Below are 19,695 nucleotides of genomic sequence, written 5' to 3' on the forward strand. Positions count from 1 at the left end.
ACCACTCAGTGTACACACCTGTGCCCCTCCCCGCTCTGGCCACTCACTGTGCACACCTGTGCCCCTCCCCCTCTGGCCACTCACTTGTACACACAGGTGCCCCACTGACATCCACGGACGCTGCTTGCGAGATGGAGGGGGTAGTGAGTGAGGAAGACATAGGGCCTTGATTCTCCTGATGAAATTTGTCCAGCAGAACGTCTATGTCGCCCTCTGCCAGAACCAGGACAGAAACAGGTTCTGTGTCTCAGTGAGGTTCAGCACTCGTCCCTGGACAGCTGTGTGCCAGCTACCTCCTAAGGCCAAGGATAGGGCACGGCCTGATCCGTCCAGAGTCTGCAGCCCGGTAAGGAAGGACTCAGGTGGGCACCAGACACAGAGGTGCAGGAGGACCAGGGCGGAATCCCGGGGGGCAGGGAGCCAGGCAAAGCCGGGAAGGCTCCGAGAACGCACAGGTGAAGAACTGCCCAGTGAGAAGCTTCTTCGTGCTGTTTGGGGTGCAGGGGGATGCGGTAGTGGTGGCCGAGGAGGTAGAGAGGAACAGGTGCAAGGGCCTCACGTGCCAGACAGAGCCCCAGGGCTCCTCCAGGGAAACCCCAGAGCTAGAGCAGGAGAGACGACAGCCAGAAACCACAGTGACGGGCAGGGACGGGCAGTTAGACCCACTGAGTGGGCACCAGTGGGCTCAGGCAGGGCGGGGCAGAGACGGCCTCCCTGGCAGCACCTCCGGCATGTCTCGCCCACGAGCAGCCCACCTGGACAGAGCGTGCTGACAAAGGCGCCCAGCGAGTCCACCTTCCCGGTCACCAGCTCGGCCTTGACTTCCTTCTGGTACTCGGCAGGGCTGAGCAGGCTCTCGGAAAGAATCCGGGCTTGGTATTTTCCTGGAAAACAAACTGCCACTTTCCCTGGGCCTTGTGTTTAGAAGGAGCACAGCTTCTCAGAGGACAGGGCCTGTGGCTTGGTCTCGCCACACCCTGAGCCTGGCACCACATCTGGCCAAGAGCAGGTGTTCATGTATGTTGAACAGGTCAGCAGCGGGCACCGTCCTATCCTAATTTATCCACCAGGGTGCTAAGAAGGTCAAGATCACTGAGCGACATCTCAGAGCACTGGCCCTGGGCCTTGACTGCCGCCCCCAGCGGTGTAACCCTGGACAAGCCACGGACACTCCTAGACCCGCGCCCCTCGCTGGAATGGGTGGCTCCCAGCAGTGTGTGCTCAAGCACCAGCAGCGGCTCGAGGGCAAAAGGAAGGGACCCTGCACACTGGCAGTGTGACAAGTTCAGGTTGAAAACATGCACCTGTGAAAATCTAAACAGGCCAAAAATGTTAGTGTTCGGTGCCTGCTTCCCTGTCCAGAACGGTCACTTTATCCCGGCCCCCAGAACAATGGCTGCACACAGTAGGGCTTCAGGGAGTGTTTGGAAGGGCCCACATAACCCAATAAGGTCATCGTTGTCTCTGCACCAGCTCGTGGGCGAAACCGGGGTCAGAGCCTGGGTCTGGGTGACAAGCACAGCACCAGGTGCACGGAGGTGCCACCTTCCCAGCCAGCTCCCTGCAGGCTGCAAAGCCGGCCCACATCTCGCTAAGGAAGCCCTGGGAACTATGCATCTTGCGTTCCCAGCAGGAATGGGACCAGAACTGAGAGCATTATCCAGAGCTTGAGCCCCCGGCACCATGCACAGCCCCTTCTAAAACTGGCTACCGGGCACCAACGGCAGGTGCCGACCCTTGCTGCCAACCCGGGGCCACAGCGACAGACTCACCGGTGACGGCGATGCAGGAGTCGATGGCGGCGTTGCGGCAGGCACAGATGATGACCACGTAGTTGGTCTTGGCGAGCTTGCCCTCCACCAGCAGTCTGAACATCTCGGAAAGGCCCTCGGCCAGGGAGTAGGCACACTCGATGACATGCACACTGTCATTGCAGGAGCTGGCGGCCAGGCCGGCCAGCCAGGGCAGCTGTGCCGAGGTCACCGGTGCTGCGGCGCTGGGCGTGGGCGGGAAGAGCTGCGGCTGTGCCTGCTGGTACTGCCGGATCTCGGTCAGGTGCGACTCGCGCCAGGAGCGCAGGAAGATCTGCTCCAGGTCCTCCATCAGCGGCACCTGGTCGGCAGCTGCAGCACAAGACGGGTGAGGGGCCATCAGCGGGAGCTCTGGGGGCCCGGGGTGGGGGGCGCTGGCTTAGACTTCACATAACCTGAGGGACTGCCGGTAGCCGGCACCCTGGGCAGCTGGGGAACACGGGAGGACGAGAAATCACCCGTCCCCTCTCTCGCAGTCACAACACAGCCAGGGCTGCCTCGGGGTATGTCTCAGTGCCTTGCGTGGCTGTTTACACACACGGGTGTCAAGCAGCAGTTAGAACCCTGGGCTTACAGCTTTGGGCCTTGCCTTCTTTCCTGCTGTTACCCCATAATCACGTTTCCATGCTGTTTCCAGTCCCCGTAACCAGCACCGCTAATGGGTACGTAAAGTCCCAGCTTGGGAGGCACCACCACCTGCTGAGTGCCGGCCCATTGTGCACCTGCTGAGTGCTGCTCCCTCATGCACCTGCTGAGTGCCGGCCCATTGTGCACCTGCTGAGTGCCGGCCCATTGTGCACCTGCTGAGTGTTACTCCCTCATGCACCTGCTGAGTGCCAGCCCGTTGTGCACCTGCTGAGTGCCGGCCCATTGTGCACCTGCTGAGTGCTGGCCCATTGTGCACCTGCTGAGTGTTACTCCCTCATGCACCTGCTGAGCGCCACCCCCTCGTGTGGCTTTATTGCTTCTGGAGCTCCCCATGACAAACCCCGCTGCAGCGCACCACAGGCAGGACACAGTCCACCAGTTCCAGTGCCCTAGAGGGGCTGACAGAACCACTGTGTCATCGGCTCCCTCCCAGAGCACCTGCATGCCAGGTGACCCCAACATTACAACACAGGAAGACACTGGTGTCAGGACGGCATTGTAGCTGCTGCTTGTGACATTTGTCACAGCCGGCATCCCATGTCAGAGTGCTGCTTCAAGTCCTGGCTGCTCCACTCCTGACCCAGCTCCCTGCTCATGCACCCAGGGACAGCTGGAGATGCCCACGTGGCTCGGAAGACCTGGATGGGGGAGTTTCTGGCTCCTGGCTTTGCCCTGGTCCAGACCTGGTTGTTGTAGCTATTTGGGGAGTGAGCCAGCAGATAGAAGACCTCTCTCCCTCCCTCCCTGTTGCTCTGTGCTTCAAATAAAAAAATAAATCTTTAAAAGAAAAGAGGGTGAGTTCCCCGCATCCTTTGACGACTGAGTCCCGTTCTCTGGGTAGGCACTGGGAGAGATTCTCCTTGGCAGACTCACTGATGTGCCTCTCTGCTGACTGGTGAGAGGGAAGAGTTTTCAGTATTTATCTCCCATGGGTATTTTTTTCAATGGCTTGGTCTTGGGTGAGCTCTGACTGTTGCAGCATCCGGGGTCTCAAACCCTGGTGCCTCCTCCCCAGGGATCCCCACTGTCTTTGGCTTTCATACAAATCTTCCCGAAACCAAAAGTTCCACCTCGGTTACAGCCACCACCTCTCCCAGGGCCCCAGACCGGCTCAAACGACAGCCCAGTGGCTCTCTCGTGGGCATCCCAGAAACAGCCAAGCCAGAGCGCTCCCCTTGGTGCTCAGGCCCTGTCCTCCCTGTGCCTCCCACAGTGGATTCCCCACTGCCCTTGAGAACACACCTGCATCTCCCTCCCGTGTCCCCACGTGGCCCAAGCCACCACCACCTTCCCTGCATCACACAGCCCCACGTGGCACAGGTGGCTTCAGAGAGAACAGGAGGCCACATCCATCCCTGCCTAAAACGATCCCAGTGATTTCTCAGTGTATCTAAGACACACAGGCCCTTGACCTCAGCCTAAGGCCCTGCCTCTCTCCAACCTTGACCCACACTCTCACCCTACATCCCTGCTTACTGGGGACACTCCCTGCTCCTCCACCCCAGGGCCCTCTCCCCTCCTCCCTCTACCCCAGGGCCCTCTCCCGTCCTCCCCCCACCCCATGGCCCTCACCTGTCCTCCCCCCATGCCAGGGCCCTCACCTGTCCTCCCCCCACCCCAGGGCCCTCACCTGTCCTCCCCCCACCCCAGGGCCCTCACCTGTCCCCATCCCTCAGCTGTTCCCAAGGCCGGCTTTGTCCTCTCCCCTAAATCATCCCAGGCACTGGTGCGCACACCCCGTTCCACCCTGCTTATCTCTCCCGGACCAGAATCTCTCCAAAGCTGCACCTTCAGTGCATTCCCCCCGGCCCCGCCCAGTGCCTGGCTGGCAGGGGAACGGAGTGGGAGCCACCTCCCCGACTCCAGCCGGCTCCCAGGCCTCGGCGTGGTGACCCCTGCCACGCCCCTCACTGTTCTCCAGGGCTCACCGAGCTGCACCAGGTAGTAGACGGTGAGCAGGAGCTGCATCTCCTCGGAGATGGGCTGGATGGTGGTGGCGCCGCACTGCTCGTACGCCCTGGAGATGGACTGGGAGTTCCGGTAGCAGGTGTGCAGCAGGGGGCTGACCACGACGTCGTTCAGGTTCCCGCACAGGTAAGGGAAGTTCCCGTGGCCTGGGGAAGAGCACACGGCAGCCGCTCGGCCACTGGTCCTGAGCACAGTCAGCGGCCCCTACACGTGTGACATCACGGGACCTAACGCGGACAGGTCACCTACACTGGGTCAGTCAAATGTCCCTGTCCCTGAAAATCTCGGACTTCAGCCCTAGCTGATGTGTGCACCTGCCCTGCCCTTCCCCCAACCCGGCCCCTGGAACACAGAGCCCAAACCTTCTGTGATGGGCGGCAGCAGCGGCTCACGCCCCTTTTCCCACGGGGGGAGGCTGAAGCCCCAAGAGAAACCTGCACGAAGCCACACAGCCGTCCCCTGCCACCTGTGGCCCTGGCCCCTCGGGGTCAGCTTTGCCTGCTTCCTGGCCTCCTTTTGGCCTCTCCAGCCTCCAAGGCCCGGTGCACCGCTGTACTTGCCTTTAAATATCACCGGTTTGGCCTTGCATATCTTCAGCAGGTTGTCGGGCACAGACACGGGCTCTCCGGAGGCCACGACAGGAAAGGCGACCGGGGCTGCTCCCAGCAAGCCCGCCGGGGGCAGGCAGGAGACGCCTGCACTTTCTAGGAAGACACAGTGACGGTCAGCAATGTACAGCAGCCAAGGCACCCGCTGCCCTGGGGGCCCCGGCCCGACTCCAGTCCCCAGTCCAGCAGCATCAGTCTCGGAGCTGTAGGCTCCGGAACTCAAGACGCGGCCAAGTTCACCGGCCTGAGACTCAGACTCCTCCCCTCCGGCAGCCCTGCCCCGGGACACCACATTTCTCAGGGCGAGAGAACTCGCCGTTCTACAGGGATCCCAGGCATTGACCAGCAACTGTGCTACACCAGGGCCCTTGCAGAGTTCATGGAAAGTGAAATGGAGAGGCAGGCTTGCAGTGGGCAACCGGTGTGGTGGTTAAGACACCGCTTTGGACACCTGCATCCTAAAGCTGAGAGCCTGGGGTCCAGTCCCGGGTCTGCTCCCAATGCCAGCTTCTTGCTAATGAGTACCCTGGAGGCAGCAGGCGATGGTCCCTGGGTGTACCAGTGTCCCTGTCACCCGTGCGAGAGACCCGGATTGAATTCCTGGTGTCTGGCTTTGGCTTGGCCCAGCACCTACTACAGGGAGCACTTGGGAGAGAACCAGTGGGTGGGAGAGCTTTTTTTTCTTTAAAGGTTTATTTATTTATCTGCAAGGCAGAGTTGCAGGGAGAGAGAGGTATCTTCTATCCGCTGGTTCACTCCCCAAATGGCTGCAACGGCCAGAGCTAGGCCATCAAAAACCAGGATCTTCTTCTGGGTCTCCCACGCAGGTGCAGGGGCCTAAGGACTTGGGCCATCTTCTACTGCTATCCCAGGCCATAGCAGAGACCTGGATTGGAAGTGGAGCAGCTGGGTCTTGAACTGGTGCCCTTATGGGATGCCAGCACCACAGGCAGTGGCTTTACCTGCTACACCATAGCGCTGGCCCCAAGGTGAGAGATCTTAATCAATCGATCAATCTCTCTCTCTCTCTCTCTCTCTCTCTCTCTCTCTCTCCCCCTATCAGGTAAATAAATGTTTTTAGAAAGAAAAAAAAATTGTTTGCTATACACAACTTTGAAATTCACGCCCAGCTTTATTGCAGCAAACATTTTCCATGAACTTGTGGAAGAGCCCATGAGAGACCATGCACCTTTTGTTACTGAGAACGCCGCCAACACCACCCCACCCCAGAAGCAGCACCAGCGCCCGGGCGGCAAGGCAAGGCCGTGCTCACTCACCGCACTTGGCCCTGGTCCCAGCGCCCGGGCGGCAAGGCAAGGCCGTGCTCACTCACCACACTTGGCCCTGGTCCCAGCGCCCGGCAGGCAGCCAGCATCTGCAGCTGATGGAGATTCGGGAGACCACCCCTTGTGGCGTTTCTTGGGGGGCCCGGAGTTTGACAAGATACCTAGACAGCATTCAGGGCGCGGGTTATGAGACTGGCACCACGGAATAGCCCCCGAGAGAACACCCCCACCCCGCCGCCCTGATTTGGAGAACACGTGTGTGATATTTTATTTTTAAATCACGGCTCCGTGAGGGTTTGAGCCATCCGAGGAAAGACCCAGGCATAAGGAACGCGCTGTCCATTCTGTAAATGTCACATCCCACAGGGGTGCACGTGGTAACCTTGGGTTCTTCTATCTCTAAAATGGGATCATCAGACCTACTCTGAAAGTGGATCCATCAGGACCACAGAGAGCACCTTGTGCGACACGCAAGAATGGTGGCTCCGTGGCCACCATCTGTACATTTCCCATGTATCTCCCAAGACTCGGGAGGGAGAGAAAACGTGTTTTGGGAGAGGAGCTGCAGCCACATTCCAGTCACCAGCCCAGCGTCACCACGTGGGGGCAGCACCGACCCATCTGTGCGGCCCTGCCCACCCCAGCTAACTTCAGACTGGAAAGCCCACTGGGTGCAGAAGCCAGCAGCCGTGCTGCTCGTGAGCCCTCCAGCCCACCCCAGCCAACAACGCGCTCCAGGCTGGAGTCCCAGTGAGGCGCAGTACCCAGAAGTTACCGCGGCTTCTCTGCCGATGTGACAGAAAGCTCCCCCACACATGCAGCTCCGTGTCCCCACCGAGTGCCACCTGCAGCAGACTCGACCCCCTCCCAGCCTGCAGGTGGGGGCCCGGCATCTGCTGCCCGGAGCTCCCTGGCCCACCCACGCGGGGCAGAGCCCAGCCTAGGAGAGCAGCGCCTCCCCAGGTATGATGGAGGAGGGGCCGCACAGACGGGCGTGCGCTCACTAGAGCAGTCCATCCGGGGCCCGGGAATCAGCTCACCACCCTCACGAGCTGCCCAGCTCATCCTGCCGCACGCCGCCCACTCCTGAAAGTAGCCCCGAAGCATTTCTTCCCCTGCTTTAGGAAGTGGACACAAAGGTCCAACGGGCGGGCATTTAGCCTAGCAGTGAGGCACCTGCGCCCCACCAGAGCGTCTGGGTTCAGGCCCCAGCTCCAGCCCCTGCTCCAGCTTCCTGCTAAGGCAATGGTGATGGTTCAAGTGACCCGGCCCCTGCCTCCCACAGGGGAGACCCGGGTTGAGTTCCCGGCTCCCAGCTGCCACCGTTGGCCATTGCAGACATCTGGAGATGAAGCAATGGATAGGAGCTCTGTTCGCCTGCCTCTCAAAGAAATAAAGTCGTTATGTTTTTAACATGAAAAAATGTAAAGCACAAAGAGGGTACAAAGAACTCAAACTCGTGGGCTCCTTCCTCCCTGCCTGCAACCTTGGCGGTGGCCGCTGTCGCCGCCCTGTGACACCAAGCCCCTGGCTCTCCCAGCGTCCCTCCCAGTGCACGGAGCTGCTCCCCGACAGACGCAGCAGCCTGCCAGCTCCTCCTCCCTCGGGGACTCTGAGCCCGGGAGCTCTCCCCGCACGATGGCCCCAGGAGCCGTCCCGGCAGTGCCAAGGTCTCGTGACCTTCGGGGACCTGGTTCTCCATGACGCAGCCCAGTCGGTGCACTAACTGCCAGCAGGACCCCCTGTGTGGGCCAACAACTCCATCTGTGATCCGCAGGTTTCCTGCCCCGCTCAGCGGGTGGCTCCTTCCCCACCCTGCCCTGACAGTCACACTTGCCTGGGCTGAGACGGTGCTCGGGAATTGGGAATTAGCCTGTGTGGGACAGGGGCCCGAGCGCCCGCGGCAGCCTGGGAAGCCGCCCAGTATTTTACATTGCAAAGTCCGGCCAGACTCCTAACTTTAAGGTGGTCCCAGCCTCCCCGCTAAGGCAGGCACCCAGGGGAATCCTCTCTGCCCAGCTGCCAAGCGGGCGCTCAGCCCGGGAACACCAGGCTCATAAAACCTGGGGTGGAATGTCACCTGCTTCACACCCAGCAAACCCCGTGTGCGTCTAGTAGGAGAGGGAGGGGGAGGAGAAACAGCAGGAAGACCGGCACCTGTTCCCTTACAAGCCTGGGTCTGAATACAGACCAAGCTCTCGGCCTGCCAGGTGCATTCGCTCCAATACGCTATGTCCCCTAGCTCTCCCCAGCCTGGGTGCCCGGCTCTCTCGCTCAGATCCCGTCCGGAGAGGCGCCCATCCATTCTGACGGCCGCATGGTCCCATCACACCTTGCCACCACCCGTGTCTCAGGTCTGGACCCCTTCCACCACCTCCGCTGACAGCACCGGGACCCCAGGGGCCCGAGAAGGAAGCCTGGCTACAGAGGGTGGCCCCCATGCTGAGCTCAGGCAGGCGGATGCACAGGGGACAGTGGTGGGAACGCTCCAGCTTGAGAGACGGGGAGCAGATCCCCAGGTGCCACTGCCCCTGTCTTCCTCAAGCCCCTCCTCCCACAGGAAGGCCGCCCCACCCCTTCACGCACCTCCCCCTCACCCATTCCCTCACTTCCTCAGCCTTCTGCACTCACTTCCTCCCGCGCCATCTCTTCCGGTCTCCAACTCCAATATCACCTCCTCCAGGAAGCCTCACTGAGGATGCTGCCGCAGACGGCCACGGCTGGTACCACTCAGTGAGAGGTCCACGGGCTCCGACCCAGGGGCACCACCTCATTCATCCTCTTACCACCCTCGGGGCAGAACCCCGCCTCCAGGTAGGGAGACCTGCCCAAGGTGTCCCGGCTGACGAGGGGCAGGCTGGGGTCTTGAATCCACTCATCTGACTGTGAGGCCCAGGCCCGTCCCCGGCAGCATGCTGTCCCCTTCTCCAACACACAAGGTCTCCCGTGGTCACCACCAGCCTCCCCTGCTCCTTGGCACACACAACGTCTGCCCTGTGTGGCTCCCTGGGCACCAGGGACCAGGCGCAGAGCCGCCGTCTGAGCAGGCACCTGCTGACCTGGCCCGACCCCCACTGTAGAAACAGCAGCCTCCAGGGGCTCCAGCAGCCTGGCTGGCCTTGGCCTGGCAATGAGCAGCCTCCCCCCACCAGGGGCCAGGACCTGCAATGCTACCTAAGGCCGCGGGCCTCGGCGGCACAGGCAGGTTACTCTTCGGCAACTGCTGGTGCTTTGGCGAGTCTCTGCCGTTGAAGAGGGGGGGACCAGGCGCTGCGCTCAGCGAGGGGTGATCAGAAGCAGCTCCTGGGGGCAGAGAGAAAGGCAGGAGGGAGGACGGTCAGTCCCTGGGCGGCTCTGCCAGCCAGGCAACCAGGAAACGGTCTCCATCTTTACAAAGAAGCTCTGCACTGTCATGTTCCATCGGGAAGTCTGAATTCCTGACCCGCTGATTCTGCCCCCACGAGCACACAAACGTGCACATGCACGCAAGTGCACGCAGGCTCCTTCCTGCTTGAACACACACGTGAACATGCACACTTATGTAAATTAACATACGCACACATACACTCCTGCTTGTGCGTATACACACAAGTATACCCATGCACATGGATGCATACACACATGCACACATTCTTGAGTGCGCATGAGCACGACATGAGTGACACTTATGTGAGCTCATGCACACACTGCAGCTTCTGCATAGACATGTGAGCGTACCCATGTACATGCACACGTGTGTGTATATACACACACACAGGAACACAGGCACTCATACGTGCACACATTCCTGCTTGAGCACACACGTGTGCTGCACACTTACGTAAACTCATGCACACACTCCTGCTTCTGCATAGACATGTGAGCATACCCATGTACATGCACACGTGTGTGTACATACACACACAGGAACACGGGCACTCATGCATGCATACGTCCCTGCTTGAGCACACACGTGTGCTGCACACTTACGTAAACTCATGCACACACTCCTGCTTCTGCATAGACATGTGAGCGTACCCATGTACATACACACACACAGGAACACAGGCACTCATACGTGCACACATTCCTGCTTGAGCACACACGTGTGCTGCACACTTACATAAACTCATGCACACACTCCTGCTTCTGCATAGACATGTGAGCGTACCCATGTACATGCACACGTGTGTGTACATACACACACAGGAACACGGGCACTCATGCATGCATACGTCCCTGCTTGAGCACACACGTGTGCATGCACACGCTCCTGCTTCTGCATAGACATGTGAGCGTACCCATGTATATGCACACGTATTCATACACACATGCACACACAGGAACACGGGCACTCATACGTGCACACGTTCCTGCTTGAGCACACATGTGTGCATGCACACTTACACAAACACATGCGTGCACACACACACTGCTGCTGGAGCACACATAGCAACATGCACATTTAGGCAAACACACGTGTGTGCACACAATGCCGCTCACACCCCAGTGGGCACAGCCCAGGTCTCAGAAGGACCCGGGACGCCACGGGCTCCGAGCTCCAGGGCCACAGGGAGAACATCCTGCTTCCCTCTACCTTCTCTCTCGCCCCAGAGATCAGGATTGTATGCAAAACAGCCCGGAACACTGCGAGGTTTGCAGCCTCCTAGCACTGGCTGCTCACAGGGCCCAGGGCTCCCCACACTTGAGGACAGTTTACAGACAACCAAGGTTCTGAGCTCCAAGTCAGCCAGAATGTTCTGGAAGGCACTCAGCCAGGAGTGGCACCAAGCAAGTGCAGTGGCCTCTGTTCAATCCCCTCTCCCACCAACAGCCGTGTGACCTGGGATACCCACCGAACCTCTCCAGCTTCCACATCCTCATCCATCAAATGGGGGTGACCAGAGTGGGTGTGCACAGAGCCACCGCGAGAAGGCGGGTGCACAGAACAGTGCCTGGCCAGGCGCCCACCCCAGGGAGAACCAGCTGTCACCACTCTGTGATTTCGTTCTTACCATCACCTGCAAATTGGACAAGATTCCCCCACCCCCAGGTAGGCAAACAGGGAAGTCGCTCCAGTCACCGGGCAGATGGCGGCAGCGCTGCTCTCACAGGCACCCTGACGGCAGAACCAACAGCTCCCCTGTCCACCGAGGCGGCGAGGCCACGGCAAACTCCACCCAAAGGACCTCAGTGCCTCTGTGGGAAAGCACATCCCAGGCCAGGCCAGTAGAGGGCACTGGCTCCCCATCCAGGGCCCAGGCTCCACCACCCACTCTCTGGACCAGGGAAGAAAAGCAAGCAGGGACCTTCCAGGGTCCCCCAGAACGCTGGCATCACCATGCGTCCCAAGGCAGCTCAGCCTGGCAAGGCACTGGCACACGAACGGGAAAGCCTTGGCGTCAGACCCAGCCTGCACCACCCCCTGCCCGAGGGGTCCTGGCTAAGCATCCGGCCTCCACCAGCCTCAATTTCTCCATCAGGAGAGGGCAAACTGAAGCCTGGTCACAGGTGGCAGCTGGGATTCAGTGAGATCCAGACACGGCAGCAGCCGTGTGGACCTGCCCCCTGATGCATCCAGGCCAGGCCCTGGCCCAGCACCTGTTACACCTGTTACACAGGCTGTGTGTGACCTGCGGAACACGGGGGGGCCCTTGGGACGTGACCTCCCTCCCTCTGGGGCCACACGGCGTATCCACAGGAGCAGGGCAGAAAATCTCTCCAAACGAAAGCACGGTCTCCACTGGAAACCATCCCAGGTTCAAGATGAAGATAACACGCACAGCGTGCCCTTGGCCTTGAAGGCGGCCGGCGGCTCGCGGGTCACACGCCAGCTCTGTGGGCTTAGCGCCTCGGGCCTCACCTGCCTGTTGGGCGCCCATCAAGACGCTGGGGTTGGCCCCAGGAGAAGGCTCGCTGGGGAAGGCGGCCGGAGGCCCCGAGCTCTCCAGCGGTGGGAAGAGGGAGCTGGCACCAGTCCTGGCAGAAGTCTGCCGGCCTCGGATCTCTGAGGACAAGACACGCGAGAAACTCATCAGCCTTTCCCAGCAGTCACAGCCACTTCCTGGTCGGGAATTCTCCCCGCGGGAGCGCGAGACACGGGGGGAACCCCAGTAGGCACCACCGCCACACCAACCGCGGCTGCCGTGGGGAGCTGGGCACGAGGGCAGCACTCTGCCTGCGGCTCCACACCGAGGGGCAGCTCCGATCGTCACGCGGGGGAGCCACAGTGAGCAGGGGAGGGACGGGAGAGGCAGATGCTCCCGGGTCCATGTGTAAGGCTCAACGCGGCGGCAGGACAGCCCCGCGTGGTGCCTGCTGGAGGGGCAGCCCGGGGCCACGCTCCTCACCTGAGCCTTTCCAGCAAATCAGAGGCCCTTTGGTGAGCGCGCCCTGGGCGTTCCGGACCAGGTAGTACTTGAGGTGCTTCTGCTTCTTGGGCTGGGTGGCCAGCTTCAGGTTGATGTGATTGGAGAACTCCGTGAAGTAGCAGAAGCCCTTCTTGCCACAGCCAACGCAGTTCCCGGAGAAGCCTGGAGGGGGAAGCACACGGGAAGGCCCCACTCGTCTCCGAGGTCCACTTCAAATACAAAGTTCACGGACACTCAGTGTTCGGGTTCTGTCCCAAAGCCAGACAGTGCACAAAGCCCTAGCACAGCACACTGGCCCAGGGGTCAAGACAGCCTCGGGGCCAGCAGCGCGACACAGGTGGTTAAGCCACCGCTCACGATGCTGGCATCCCATAAGGACACCAGTTCAAGTCCTGGCTGCTCCACTTCTGATCCTGCTCCCTGCTGATGCACCTGGGAAAGCAGCAGAGGATGGCCCAAGTGCTTGGGGCCCTGCACCCACAGAGGAGACCTAGAGAAAGCTCCTGGCTTCAACCTGGCCCAGCCTCTGCCATTGCAACCATTTCTCTCTAACTCCATCAAACAAGTGAATCTTTAAAATAAGTAAAATAAAAAAACAGCTTCAGCTCTAACACAGGAAGGACCTGGAAGTTTTGGGGCTGGGCCTGAGCAGGCTTGGAGCCTCTCATGTGCATCGGGGTGCCTTTAGAACTCCACAGGGAGAACAGGCTTTGCAGGGAACAGCTGCCCACTCAGCAGCCATACTGAGCAGGGGCTGGAAGGACCACCCTGGCCCCGTTTCCCTCGGCACTAGCCAGAGACCCAGAGGCCCAGGGTAGTCAGACCAGTGAGCCCAGCACATCGTGAGACCTCTCAGAAGGCCAAGGTTGCATCCTGGAGTCCAACAGGTGCGCTGAATGCTGCAATGAGACTGAGAGGGGTCCACAGCGCATGGCCAGGACACGCCAGGGTGGACTTTGGGGGCTTGGCTGCCAACTGCTGGAGAGTTCACTGCCACGTGTGTGTGTCTCCAGGCCAGGGTCCTCCTGCCCAGGTCAGACACACTGGGCAGACCATGTACACAGTGACGATGACAAAACACTTCATGTGACCCACTGAGGCTCTGAGACGGGGCTTGGAAAAAGACCTTTCAGACTGTACTTGCGACAGTGCGTGTCACAGTGCAGCCTCTGCCTCTGATGACGATTCTTGTCACCTACGTGCAGGGGACACTGCTTTGCCACGGGTTGATCTGGCTTCCATGGGCCCCAGGTCCCTGAGCAGGGGGGGACACAGGGGCTGAGACTGACTAATTTCTGCCTGGGTCTCCGGGGTGGGTCTCCAAGGGTCATTTCACCTTGGGCCCCGAGGGACAAAGCTGTGTGTTAAGCCCTGCCCTGAACCTGTGAGTGGGCTCTGTGGCTCAGGTTCTGGACAACGGCTGTTAGTGAAGGTTAAAAACATCCCCACAGAGACAAGGCGTGCACAGTACGGAACACTGCCGGAGGGACCGATCTGTGGACTGCAGAGAAATTCAATACAGCTCAGGTCATAGGTCAGGTACAGGTGATGTCACCTCCCCCAGGGAAACACCACACTCTGTCTTCTACGCTTCACGGAACACAGAGCCAGGGCAGCCACACCGTCCGACGACATCTGTCCCTCCGCTTAACTGACACTCAGCACAGGAGAAAGCCCTCCTTCTGTGAATGCAGGGGCCACAGAGGCTTCGGCACTGCACAGTCCCTGACGCAGCCAGCGTGCTGCTAGATTCCGGCACCCTGGCGCAGGCCCCGAGCCATGAGCACAGCCCTCGGGCTGCCTCTCCTGCTGTCACCTCGCTCACCTCACTCCCCCTGGACTCCGCCAGCTCCTGCCCCCTCCCATGAGTGCAGCCTGCAAGTGTCCAGCCATCACTCGTCACCCAGCACCTGGCCTGGACCCAAAGGGCTCCTTGCAGCCTTCTGCCCACTTCTACGCTCAGAGGGCCTGGGGCGCCCTCCTTAGCATTCTGGCTGTGGAAATCCAGGTCTGCTTTTCCCATACTTGTCTCAGCCCTCCTAAAGGACCGGGCCCCTGGTGTGACTGCCTGTGTGTGTGACTGCCCGTGTGTGTGTGTGCATGTGCGTGTACCAGGGCCACCAAGCACTGAGGGGCAGAGGGAGGGAAACCGGCTCACTGTCAAAGGGAACATTTTCAGCTTCCTGCAGAAACCTTCAAGCACTAACCTCGATTTTTATTTATTTATTTCCTCCAACCCTGGGAGAAACACGGCCCCCCAGCCAGCCATGGAGAGGACCTAAGAAGACTCCGGCGCTCCCTGGAAGGGGTTAGAAGGCTCCATGTGGCAGAGGTGGATGAACAGGAGGTGGGGAGGGCGATCTGCCAAGGCCGGAGCTGCCACCGGGTCTCAGAGCCATCCTCAGCCGAGGGACAGCGTCCACCAGGAGCTCCTCTCTGGGGCTGGGAGTCAGCAGTGGCCACCCCAGGTCTTACCGGTTCCATAAGGATTTAAGGAGCCCGCAAGCAAACTGCTCTCCCGCTTTGGCCAAAACCATCCGGACGGGAGACCCAGCCGCTGCTCTGAGAGGTGGCCTTGGAGAGATGGGCCCCAGAACCCATAGTGGATAGACACTGAGGACATCCCAACTCGGGAGATTATCTGAAAGGCAATGGACGCTTTCACGAGAGGCTAAAGTAAGGAGCCGTTCTCCAATCCTCCCCTAGCCCGGAGGTGTCCAAACAGCTCTGCAGGAGACGGGTCCAGAAACCACGGGTCCAGCCTGAAACCTCAGCTCCTACAGGCAGCACACGCGGGGTGCAGAGAAGGCTCCCCTCCCAGCACCACAGGACAGAGACTGTCCCATGACGGCCACTCACGGTCCCCTGTGGTTCAAGTGCAGCAGCAGGGTTTCATCTAGCTAGTGGGGGGGGCACACTGCCTGCGGACACCACCCTTCCACCGGGAGGAAGCTCTCACCCACTCCCTCCCCTCCCGTCCCCTCCCCTCCCCTGCGGAGAGGCAGACTTGGAAGTGGGAGGGGCCTGGGTTCAGATCCTGACTGACAGCAGGTAGATTCAGAGCCCCAGACTTGCCCTCCTCACCCGCAAACAAGAGGACAGGAGGGAGCAGCCGCGGCATGGCCACCCTGTGCACTGTGTGAGGCTCCCACCCAGCCCTCACAGCCTACATCTGCCGCAGAATCCCAGCCTACAGACGGGGGAACTGAGGCAGAGAGGGGCAGGAGCTCATCCCCAGGGACAGGCTGGAGCTGGCATCTGAACCCCTGCTGTGCCCTGGGCTCTGAAACCCACCGTGGGCTGCTTCCTCTGCCTCTCTGGGCTGCAGGGTACAGCAGGGGTCGGGACTGTGTGCACAGCCTGTGTGCCCTTCCCTTTCCCAACCACAAGAGGCAAGGCCAGGACTAAGCTGGCCGTCGCTCGCTCCCTGGTCCAGAGCCACAGATGCCTCTGGGAAACACCCACAAGCGGCTCCTTCAGACCCCGTGGGAGGTCCCTGAGCACAGAGCCAACAGCAGGGGGTGGAGCAGGCCCAGGCTGATGGCTGAGGCCGCTCCCTGTGAGCTCTGACCCTTCCCTCTTGAGCCGCGGTCCACGGAGGCCCCGCCAACAGCCACCTCCCCAGACACCTGCATCCACAAACCAGCCCCCAGGTCAGCCCGCCTGCCTCCACCTGCAGCTTCCCAGGAGTGGACGTTCAGGGTGGGCCTGGAGCTAGCCTACTGCCCTTGGCCTTGAGCGCCAACCCTCTGTGAGAAGCCCCAGACCTGTCTTGAGCTCTCACAGAAAGGACAATTGCTAGGAATTAAACCAGGTGCTCTGAGGAAGACACAGACCAAAAGAAAAAAAAAGCACACAGCCCTGGGCATCAAAAGGGCGCGCCAGGCTCGACTCGGCACTCAGCCCCACGTGTCCACAGCAGCTCCTGGGACCTGGGCGGATCTCAGACCCACAGGCTCGAGTGGCCTGGGGGAGCAGCCAGGATCCCACAGCTCCAAGGCAGGAGGCACTGAAGACTGCCACGCGCCGGGAGCTGTGTTTCCAGCCTAACAGGCCACAGGTGGGACAGGGACAGGAGCAGGAGCAGTACCAGAGCGCGGCTCCAGGAAGACACCCCAGGCCTCGAAGCAAAGTGGAGCTCACCTCGGAGCTCCCCTCCAGGAAGGAGATGTCACAGCTGGGACCACAGCAGCACCGGGCTGGCCAGCCCGCCCCGCCCAGTCCCTACAAGGAGCAGCAACAAGGGACAAAAGGAGGGTCCTCTGGCTCCAGAGCCATGAAGTGGGGACAGCAAGGGGCCGTAATCCAGCATGAGAGCAGTGCCGGGGTCCCCAGCTCTCGTAGAAAGTTCACTTAAACCCCCAGCTGGAGGAAAATCAAACGGGTAATGGGAAAAACGAAATGCACTCCGCACTTCTGTGTGAAAGGATTGGGGCGAATTTCTCCTTTGTGTTTGTTGATTTGTTCCTGGGTTTCGTCCCCAAGGTAAACACAGCCAAGGGAAAAGCAAGCCCAGGGCCTCACGCTGATGTTTGGCCAAATCCTGCCTACGGCGCAGAGGTGACCTGCCTGGGGTCAGTGCCGGGCAGTGGCGTGTGGGGAAGGTGGGATAACTCAGGGGTCACAGTCCAACGTCAGAAGGTTGAGACTTCTTCAAAAGTATTAGTTTTGTTATGAATGTTAGGGTTAAGCAGTTAGATTATTTAATTTTCAAAAGATTTATTCCAAAGGCCGAGAAAGAGATACCTCATCTGCTGGTTCACTCCCCAAATATCCACAATAGCTGGGTCGAGGTCAGGCCAAAGCCAGAAGCTGGGAGCTTCATCTAGGTCTCCATGCAGGTGGCAGGGACCCAGGCACTTGTACCAGCACCTGCTGCATCCTAGGATCTACCTTAGCAGGAAACTGATCAGAAGTGGAGAAGCTGGGACTCGAACCAAGACACTGCAGGGTGGGACGTGCACACCCCCAACGATGTCCTGACTGCTACGCTGTGGCCATGAAGCTTCTAATTCTCAGGCCACCGCAATGATCCAGAATCCTACACTAAGCTCCCAGCTCATTCCTCTGCCTCAGTTTCCCCCTTTCTAAAAAAATCAATTGCATGCATGATTGACAAGCGATCTTTCTAAAACACAAAGTAAAAACTGGGGCCCACCTCCTCTTACCATTCAGTGTTTCTTAAAAGTGTAAATCGTCAAGGAAAACCACAGAGAAAGAACCCACGGGTTAGGAAGCACTTGGGAGAGACAACCACCACCTGCTCTGGGAGAAGCTCGCTGAGCTTCGGATTCAAATAAACCAACTACGGAAAACAGACAAGCTGGGGCCGGCATTGTGGCCACCTACAGCGCCTTAGCGGTGCCAGTTCAAGTCCCAGCTCCTCCACTTCTTATCCAGCAGACTGCCGATAAACTAGGAAAAGCAGAAGATGGCCCGAGTGCCTGGGTCCCTGCTACCTTACATGGGAGGCCTGGAAGAAGCTCCTGGCTCCGGCCTGGCCCAGCCCTGGCTGTTGCAGCCATCTGGGGAGTGAACCAGCAGATGGGTCTCTCTCTCTCTCCCTCCCTCCCTCCCTCCCTCCCTCTCTCTCTCTCCCCCTCCCTCCCATCCTCTCTGTGTGTGTGTGTGTGTGTATGCGCCTCCCTCTGACTTTCAAATAAATAAGTCATTAAAAAAACTCAAGTTAAATTTGAACACACTGGATATTTGATAATATTGAAGAACTGTTACTTTTTTCAGATACAAGAACGGTACTGGCTTCCCCATAAAAAGCACTTTTCTCTTAGAGATACCCTCTAACCCCCCACCCCCCACAGATGAACTGACAAGACTCAAATCTGGGCTTTGCTTCACCACATTCCAGGAGAGGGAGAAGAGGGAGGAGTCACGAGCAAACCCAGGCTGGCTGTGGGCTGGTAACGGTCGAGGACAAGGGCAGGTGCGTCACCGACAAGACTCTTCTCTCTCTGCAGTTGGAAAATGGTTTTCTGGGCACCACAGGCAGCCTTGGCCAAGCAGGACACGACTGAAAGCTGCCAGTTTCTCCCCGTGAGTCAAGCTCCGGTCACAAGGAAGCAGAAGCACGTGTCCCGCGCACCCAGCTCTCACCACGGCCCGAGACGCCCTCTTGTCCCATGCACCCAGCTCTCAATGCATGGCTCCCTCCGCCTGAGACGCCCTCGCCCCATCCCTGGACCGGGCCATCTGGATTCCAATTCAGGATGCTGCGTGAGCCTGCACCAGTCACTCTACCCCTGTGCACCCCCCTCATCATCTATAAGCAGTAGGTAATAAAGGACCCACCTTGCAGGTGGCTGAAGAACAGTCCCCGGCCCATGAGCAGCCAATGCTGGCGGCCACCAGTGTGGCAGCCCAAACTCCTGCTCCCCTGGGACACCTCTCCCAGCACGGACAGCCAGCGTGCCCCTCAGCATCCACACAGCACCCAGATTTAGTGTAATGGTTACTGGGTGGCCACTTCCCATGGGCCTGGCAGCTGGTCCTGTTGGCAGGGGGGAGCAGGTGAGGCCTGATCTGTGGTGGCCCCGGGCTGCGTGTCCAGCCAGCAGCCCCGAGCTTATGCATTCAGCGAAAGCTTGCTTAGCCACCTCCCTGCTGATGGAGCCGCCCTCATTCCTGGCTCTAAGAATCGACCATTCTAGAGAGACGCGCTCCCTGCTCTCACATCTTGGCCATCAGCCGATTTAGACAGATTACGGGCTCAAGACTGAAACACAGGCCTGGAGCTTAATCTTTGAGCTTTCTTAGACAAAATCCCTCAGCGGATTCAAAGTTACTAAAACAAGCCTCCTAAAGCCCTTGCTCCCCCCATGATTGCTCACGGGCTCCGTTTTATAGGTCACTAAAAGGCGCCGAGCCCGACCACGGTGCCCTGGGCAGCCGGCGGGGGTTAATGGCAGGAAACCTGAACAGTGCTAAGTGTGCAAGCAGGGAGCATAAAGCTATTTTCAAAGAAGAAAGCCTGGCTATTCCCCAGCAGCCCTTGTTGCCCGGTTCAGAT

At 59.5% G+C, this 19,695-nt stretch overlaps 1 protein-coding gene across 8 annotated transcripts in view; it reads right to left on the bottom strand.

Moving 5' to 3' along the window:
• Nucleotides 1-19,695, bottom strand: part of GREB1 (growth regulating estrogen receptor binding 1) — a 122,412-nt gene that overhangs the window by 31,701 nt on the left and 71,016 nt on the right. For 7 of the 8 annotated variants that reach the window (XM_070069452.1, XM_070069453.1, XM_070069451.1 and 4 more), the window contains exons 5-13: nucleotides 12,651-12,833; nucleotides 12,164-12,307; nucleotides 9,496-9,624; nucleotides 6,369-6,482; nucleotides 4,988-5,131; nucleotides 4,388-4,573; nucleotides 1,773-2,123; nucleotides 756-884; nucleotides 85-213 (exon numbers count right to left, since the gene is read on the bottom strand). In XM_070069452.1, coding sequence (XP_069925553.1) covers nucleotides 85-213; nucleotides 756-884; nucleotides 1,773-2,123; nucleotides 4,388-4,573; nucleotides 4,988-5,131; nucleotides 6,369-6,482; nucleotides 9,496-9,624; nucleotides 12,164-12,307; nucleotides 12,651-12,833 — 1,509 coding nt within the window. Of the gene's footprint in view, nucleotides 1-84; nucleotides 214-755; nucleotides 885-1,772; nucleotides 2,124-4,387; nucleotides 4,574-4,987; nucleotides 5,132-6,368; nucleotides 6,483-9,495; nucleotides 9,625-12,163; nucleotides 12,308-12,650; nucleotides 12,834-18,977; nucleotides 19,373-19,695 lie in introns of those variants that run through there. The other variant, XM_070069456.1, reaches the window with a different exon arrangement.

Source organism: Oryctolagus cuniculus, chromosome 2 (assembly GCF_964237555.1).
Source record: "Oryctolagus cuniculus chromosome 2, mOryCun1.1, whole genome shotgun sequence".
Taxonomy (NCBI): Eukaryota; Metazoa; Chordata; class Mammalia; order Lagomorpha; family Leporidae; genus Oryctolagus; species Oryctolagus cuniculus.